Raw genomic sequence first — 8,315 nt, 5'->3', positions numbered from 1 at the left:
CCCCCCCCGTGGAATATTCGTGACATCACCACACTAGGATTAGGAAAAGTATTGCAGTAAATAACTGGATCAAGGAATGATTTTACTGTAGATGTGGATCGAACTAGCATGTGCGGGGTGGTGTGTTTGACTGCCGCCTGCTACATGTGGCACATGAACTGCTCTTATCCAGAGTAGACTCCTTAAGAGCATCTCGACTTTTATCGTGAAAGGCTCAGACAGACAAGAAGTGGGAGGAGGGCGAAGCGTCGGGATCGCGCTTCGCCGGTGGCTCTCGCTCCTGTGGTTCTATCCGGTTGGCTGCTGCGAGCGCGTGAGCGCGCCCGGGCGGCTCCGTAAAGAAGAGAAAGAAAAAAATAAAAGCGCTGATCTCGGCGTGACAGCTCAGAGCTGTCCACGTCAACACACCGAGCGAGCGGAGCGACGGCAGCAGCAGCAGCAATGGATTCCACGTCTCCGGTGAGCCTCTCCGCCGTTTCACCAACTAGAACGGGAACCAGTGTGCTTTCATTTCCAGGTGGATGGGATATTAATGTGCTCGGCGGTTTATATATTTTGGTTAGCAGTGTGCGGGACATTTGTTGCACTATAGCAGTTAAGGTGTTCGGCAAGAAGGGGGGTGGTAGACAGGCGGGAGGGAGGCTGGGAGGGGGGCTTGGGTGCAGATTGTCCATAAAGCAGAAACAGCTTTTATTTTTAAGTTAATGCTAGTGGACTCGGACTGGAGCTGACTGTGGACACGCAGGCCTGGTAACTGTTTGTCACGAAGCTAAAGTCACACTTTTTCTTTCTATGTGTATGTCATATGTACAAATATTATTGCTGATGCTGCTGACAGCGCGACAACTTCTTACGTTGTGAAGTAAATTCCATTACCGTGGAGCGGCTGACCCACAGCTGTTACACACTTATCCACACAGAGTCCAGCGTGGAGCGCAACAGGATGGCGCTACACGGTAATCAAGCAAAGCTTCGGTTCCTGCACGGATCACGCGTGTAAAGCGGACACTGTAGTGTTTAATGGAACAAGCGGTATGGTTAAAGCCGGTCTGCGTATTTAAATGCCTGCGTGTGTTGAGCATATGTGGACTGACGTGTAGACCAGAGCAGGTGCCACGTCCACTGTTCTCTCTCTCGCTCGCTCGCTCCTCTTTTGCCCTGCGCACCATTTATTCACTCCCTCTCGCCCTCTCTCTCTCTCTGCGTGTGTGAGTGTAAGTTTCTCTTTCTCTCTCATCCGTGCTTCTCCAGAATACCTCTATCTGTCCTAATTCTTTCTTCTTGGTTTACTCTTTCTCGGCTCTTAAAAGTATGATCTTAGCCTGCTTATCATCGTTTTCCTTATAAAGGACCGTAAATTGCATCATTTTGCATACAAAACTCGTGATACTCCTACACAATGTTTTGCTTTGTTATATATTGTTGAACAATATGCAGCAAAGGCAAAAAGTAGCTTTCTTATGTAATTTTACTAAAGTATTTTAAAGAAACTTTGCATTTTACTGCATGTTACTGTAGAACTTTGGCATTTTTTACATACAAAATCCTTTATTGTCCCGACAGCCCCAACTCGAATATCTATAACAGGAGAAATCTACTTGATAATGAATGAATATTATATAATATAATGGCTGTTACTTTCAATATACTTATCTATTTACACTTTTCTAGTCAGTAGTTTCTGTGTAAGTAGTCTGTGAGTGTTGAGTATTTTTACATTGTGGCTTTGCTACTCAAGTAATCACCGTGTGTACTACAACAAAGTAACTTAATCTAAGTGAAAGATTCACATTTTCCATTCCTTTCTTTCAGCTCTAAATTGGCTGGAACAGCCACAGCACCAAATTGCTGCTTACATGTTTATAAGAGGAATACATTCATATATAGGACAGAAAGCAGGGATAATGTGTTTATTGATATCAGTGTACTATTTTTAGTTGTGTTACAACCATTTTCCACTGGCTAAATGTTCAGAGATCGTGGTTTATATTGATATTGATGTTTAAAGTAAGAATCTTCTACAATTAACTGGCTGATTTACAACTAAAAGTGAGCAATGGAAAAGTAATAGCAAAAGTCAAATATAAAAACATGTATCTCGTGTATAAGGTAGGTCATGTAAAAATGCAACTCTTTAAAATACTACAGATGCCACTGGTTACTGCCCAAATGTTACTGGTATAGATGTTGGCCTACTGCATCCCCATCCATGCACTGATGGATATTTATCCAAATACTTTTGGATAAATGTAACTGTAACTACAATTCTAAATTGACATCCTAAATAAAGTAATATAAGTACATTATTCTGATAATACTCAGAACTGCATCGTCAGCGTATGATTCTTACAATGCCAGCTGTATAATTTGATTTACGTCTAGCTAATGTAAATTATCTGAGTAATTCTTTTACTTTTCTCTTACTTCTTCTCACCATCTTGCTCTTTCACTTCCGTTGAGATTTTTGATTATGCGTCTTTCTCAGACTCATTCTTTCTTTTTCCTGCCTCCCTGGTTTCATCTCTGCCCCTTCTTGCTTGTGTGTGTCTTGCTCCTTTCTCATGCATTTTCATCTTAATAATAGGGTTACACCACCTATTTACTATTACATGTCTGTGAAATGAAAGTTACATTTACATGATCTGTTTTTAATCTGGCCTTTTCTGGTTCTTTTCTTTTGGATCACTGTTATTAAGTGGAGTCATTTAAAACAACTGATCCTTCAGAAAAAACCCCACTATAAGTTGCACATTTAAAACACTGGGGGACATGGTTAACTCTCAATATCTACACAGGGGATTAAAAATATTAATCAAAAAAAAGGTCAAGTGAAATATTCAGGCAACAAATTCATTTCACATAGATGCTAAACTTGGTTAGCTAGCCCAATTTACTGGCCCAGACATGGTGAGAGCTGCTGTTGCTTCTCCATCTCCATCATCATTAGAGCTTTGCTTGTCAATGTACTAAAGGAGTTATTAATAACTCATGTTATCTTCTCAACATGTTGGCCAAGGTGGTTAGCAAGAGGAGACTAATCTATTACAATGATAAATCACTAAACCCCGTTTATTTGTTCATGCTAACTGTGCTTCCACACAAAGCGCAAGTTTTGCAGCTCAAAACTGATCTCAGAGATTTGAGACTGACATTGTAGTCCAAAAGGTGTAGATGAGCCACAAAATATTTTCAAAAGTTTAACATTATAACAGTGTACCAGAACAATTAAATTAAGAGGACAATAAAAGTATCAGCCACAGGGGTAAAATTTATAATCAGTATTGAACATCCGACAACCCTTCAGCAAAAAAGAAACATAATAGATCACCAAACTATGGAGCCCCTCTGATGACATGGTCCAAAAAATAAATAAATTGTGGCCACAAAATACTATTTCGTGGGCACGAAATGGGTATAACGTGCGCACAAAATGCTAATTTGTGGGCACAAAACACTTGACCGATAACCGTGATCCTTCCCAGGCCCTTGCAGTTGGTTGGCAATAAAATCTATCCCGGCGTCCAGGTCGTACTTACGTCTGTAAAGCAACTGGGCTCTCAATAATAATAATTGCTATATAACTTTTGCACTGTCCACTTCCTGCTGTGACAAAACAAATTTCCCACGTGTGGGACTAATAAAGGTTATCGTATCTTAATATCCTGTTTAAATGTCTCTCCGTAATAATGGTTCCTTGCAATGCCAGGATTTTCAAAATGCATTTGTAGCTCATTCCCAGCCTAAAATAAAACTCAATCATACTGTCTCTGTCCATGGTGTATAGGTTTAGCCTACTCTTATGCTTATGTCTCTACGCAGCTGTCCAGGAATTGTATCAATATGATGTGCGCACGTTATCTATTTTGTTGCCACAAACGCATAATTCGTTGCCACGTTATACTCAATTCGTGCCCACAAATTAGCATTTCGTGCGTGCGTTATACCTGTTTCGTGCCCTCGAAATAGTATTTTGTGGCCACAAATAAGTATTTCGTGGGCACGTTATACTATTTCAAGGGCATGAAGTAGTATTTTGTGGCCACAATTTATTTATATTTTGGACCATGTCATCAGAGGGGCTCCGTACCAAACAGCAAAGAGGTCATTGATAAAGTACAGTTCATTTTTTTATTAAAATCAATGTTTGACTTTAAAATGAGCCACATTTAGCATTTCCTTTATTACAGCATCAGCTAAAAATATCCTTTATTTTGCAAATTGTGTTCCTACCATGCAATCGCATGGCAAGATGCTGTAAATAGACCAAACTTCAGTCAGGAGAACTGAGATAACCCATCCACAATACGAGGTTAGTCATTAATTTACTGTTGCATGGGCTGGGCTGTAGTTACATCATAAGGTTTTAAAAACTGAGCTTTAAAATGTATAGTGGTAATAAAAACAGAGGCTGACAGTGATCACTGCTTTTTTTTAGGGGCTTGTTCAGATTAAATAGAACAAGATACAAAACATTAAAACATGTTAAAAACACAACAGCCTTAATAAATGCAGAGTAGTTTGGACCCAGAAGCAGGGTTGATACGTCATCACTTAAAGACCGGATACTTAGGGAGACAGTATTTGTCAAAGTAACATCCACATGAATGGCAGAACCCAATAGAACATTGAACAAAGCATCACACTGCCTTTGCCAGCTTGTCTTCTTCCCATAGTGCATCTTGGTTCCAGGTGTTCTTCAGGTAAGTGACATACATGCCATCCACTTGATGTGAAAAAAATTCAAAGATTTGGCAGACCAAGCTACCTTCATCCATCGCTCAAAGGTCCAATTCTGATATTCACATTCCAATTGTTGCCACATTCCACGGTGAATAGGGGTCAGCATGGCATCCTGAGTGTTCTGCGGCCATGATGCTCCAACTGTGTATTCTGAAGCCTTTCTATCGGAATCTGCATTACATTTTTCAGCAGTTTGAGCTACAACAGCTTGTCTCTTGAATCCGACCACACAGACCAGCCTTCATTCCCCATGTGCATCAATGAGCCTTGGCCACCCATGACGTTGGTTCACCACTGTTCCTTCCTTGGACCACTTTTGATTAGGGATGGGTATTGATAAGATTTTCACGATTCCGATTCTGTTTAACGATTCGATTCTTTATCAATTCTCTTATTGATTCTTTTTAAAAAAAGGAGAACACTAAAGTCGATTAGCTTAGAACTTTGTTTTATATCTTCCCTTTGAACAAGATAGAAATTTAGGAGTAGCATGGCCTTACAAACCCAACAGTGAGATCTTAAGAGATCCAGCCTATGGCTCTTCAATGGGGTGTCACAGGGTCCCCGGGGAAAAAAAAACTGTAAAATAATAAAATAAATATTTTTCTGTAGGAATAACAAAGTATAACATAAATTATTCTGTAGCAATTACACAAGAATATCCAGTAATGTCCCTGCCTACAATTAAATACATTCACTTACCGAAAATCGGGGCATCTGCTGTGGCAAATAGGTGCAAGCCTTTTACCACACTGCTCGGTGACATTCGTCTATCCTGGCCTGAAAGGAGACGCTACCTGTAGACTGCAGCGAGAACTGCCAGCATCTGAGCCAGCCAGACTCTGTCTGTCTCTCTCATCATGGTCACCTAAATGCACAGTAATAGCAGGTTTTGTAATAAGGCGGATCGCGCTAACATAATATGCACTGTTGTTGATTATTTACCTGCCGCATTAACGGGAGAAGATGTGCAAACGTTACCGCTGCTGCTGGGTTGAGATTCACGAGTCCGGAGCGGAATTAAAAACACGACATTCATTTAAGGTCATCGTGTGTTTTATGAGCAAATGCTTTTGCATATTCGTAGTGTTTCCTCCCTTAAATGAAATATCTACTTTGCAAGTATTGCAAGTTGCCCTGTTGTCATCCGTTCTCATAAAGTATAACCAAACTTTTGAGCGTTTAAGCCGCTTAGGCGCCGTTTCCTGCCAGGTAAATGACGCTCCGCAACGTGGTGACATCATTCGGGGCGACTGGAATCGATAAGGGAATCGTTTGCAAAAATGGCAAACAAATTCCAAGGAATTGAAACAGTGGGAACCGGTTTTCAACAAGAACCAGTTTTCGATACCCATCCCTACTTTTGATACATATTGAAAACTATACACTGGGAAAATCCAAGAAAGAGCTGCAGTATTGGAGATGCTCTGACAGTCATCTAGCCACCACAATTTGGCCCTTGCCAGACTCTCTGGTGGAACAGAGGCCATGATGAAGAGTTAATCAGTGTTATTCATATCACCAGTCAGTGATCATAATGTTATGCAATGTGGATGTGAAAGACAGGGTCAGAGGCAGATTGCACCAGAAGTTTCAGTATTCAAATCTCTTTCCAAAATATGATTCTTCAGCTTGATATCTGTTAATGAGTTTAAGTTTGCTGTTTATCTAAACATAGACTGCACAATACTTAATAATGGCTGACATATTGCACCTGGACCCTTCAGCACTTAATAAAACTTACTAGGTGACTGCTGAATGTACTCGTGCTTGTAGCCATTAGCAAACTAGCTAAGAACAGAGACATAAGCATATAGGATCTGTTCTCATGCCTGAAACTCATATTTGTTTAATTGGACAGTGGTACATTTGTCTCCTAGTAACTAATTAATAATTCAGTGGCATCTTTACCGGCTAAAACATGTTCTGAAGACCCAATGAAAACTATTTGATGCAACATTTTTTAATATAATATGTATTGGGCTATAGGTTGACATAACCATGATCAAAGATATTCTTTTTATACTTTAGAGTTTCTGGTTTCCTGGAAAAATATTGAGAACTCCTTCTGCACTTGGTAGCAAATAATAGTCTTTATTTTTATGGCCTTGCCTTGTGACTTGAGCTAGCTGCTAGCTTTCCTTCAGTCATTTGTCAGCATACACCTCACGTGCACTTTGCTAATCAGAATGTTGTTAAGAGTAGGTATTTCTGCTGCATCTTCACCTGCTTCCAGGGTGTATGGAGAAAGGAAAAGAAAGGAGTAAAAAATAGTATTAAGAATGACCTCGTTACATGGCAAATTAAAGTCAAAGACTTGCAGTACTTGTCATTGGTTATGTAGTGTTTACCTACAAATGCTATATGCTATAACTACAGTATGTTGGAGTATGTCCGTGTATGTTTAATCATCGCTTAAAGTTCAGTCAGCATCAACATAGCAAGAAACACGTTTGATCAAATGAAGGCTAGACTGAGCCATCTACAGCTTTAGGACTCTGGTTATGTGAGCCTGGAATACTGGACTTTGGATGAGCTAAGTGTCTGGTCTAAGTTCTGTGATACACTCTGACTGTGAATCTGTGCTAGTCAGTGCATAACAGAACTTTGTCCCGGGTCTGAAAAATCATCGCAGGGATGGACAGATAGCTGTCTAGATGTGGATGCAGGAGAATGGAAAATGTATTAAGTAGAAATATGTGATAATTCCCAGAACTGGAAAACTGTAATACAAACCAGGATAAACAACAATGATTAAAACACTGAATAAACTGCAGCATAAAGTGTAGAAACTGGTTGGACTGGGCAGCTTCAGTGTGTGTAAGTAGATGAGAGAGTATTTAAAAGAGGCTGCTGCTGCAATGCTCTTTTAAGTGTTATCCAGGTATGAGAGGAACGGATGTGACTGAAGCTATGCTATTATGTTCAAGATGTTTCCCCAAGATGACTCAGCGAAGCTAAAATATTTTCAATGTTCTTTCTGTTTATCGCTGCAGGAACCGTCCCTCTACACAGTTAAAGCAGTTTTTATTCTCGACAATGATGGAAACAGACTTTTGTCAAAGGTGAGTTCAATGTGGTCTTTACACAAGGGAAAAAATGGAAGCGCTTTAATATAAACTTTGTTTTGTATGACAAAAATATGAAAGGGAGTACTTTCATGAATAAGTCACAATATGGGACATAAGTTTTATATGACTTAAACATGAAATTTACATTGCACAATAAACAATAACCATTTACTACTGAGGGGTAATTTAAATTTACTTCAAAGCCCTGTATCTGAATTTTTTGTACTTTTTTCTTGTAGAAAATGTAAACAGTATTTTGAGGAACACATTAATATATTTGTTAAGATGTGCCTTGATCAGCTTTATTGTTGTCTTATACATCTGCAATGTTTATTTCAGAACTGTTCCAAATAATTATTGCTGTACAATATTAGAAAGAGACCTCTGATGATTAAGAGCAGCACTTAGTGAGAGTAGGGTAGAAGAACGTCCTTTCTTCAAAGCACCTCAATCAGGACCAGGATCAGTGAGAGACAGTCACCTGCTGTGACTGAGTGTGGGGGG

General features: G+C 39.7%; 1 protein-coding gene across 3 annotated transcripts in view; it reads left to right on the top strand.

The window, feature by feature from the left end:
* Window positions 1-331: 331 nt before the first annotated feature.
* copz2 (COPI coat complex subunit zeta 2) overlaps window positions 332-8,315 on the top strand; it is a 16,301-nt gene continuing 8,317 nt past the window's right edge. Inside the window, exons 1-2 of one of the 3 annotated variants that reach the window (XR_317556.2) lie at window positions 332-459; window positions 7,737-7,805. Coding sequence is in view for 1 of the 3 variants with exons in the window: in XM_042215207.1 (XP_042071141.1) it covers window positions 7,662-7,805 (144 nt within the window). In the remaining 2 variants the exon portion in view is untranslated. Of the gene's footprint in view, window positions 460-6,011; window positions 7,806-8,315 lie in introns of those variants that run through there. The other 2 variants (XR_006053177.1, XM_042215207.1) reach the window with 2 other exon arrangements.

The sequence above is a fragment of the Haplochromis burtoni genome, unplaced genomic scaffold, assembly GCF_018398535.1.
Source record: "Haplochromis burtoni strain Fernald_Lab_line unplaced genomic scaffold, NCSU_Asbu1 Contig_678, whole genome shotgun sequence".
NCBI classification, from domain to species: Eukaryota; Metazoa; Chordata; class Actinopteri; order Cichliformes; family Cichlidae; genus Haplochromis; species Haplochromis burtoni.
Note: the sequence above shows the minus strand (reverse complement) of the source record. Positions and strands in the feature narration are given on the sequence as shown.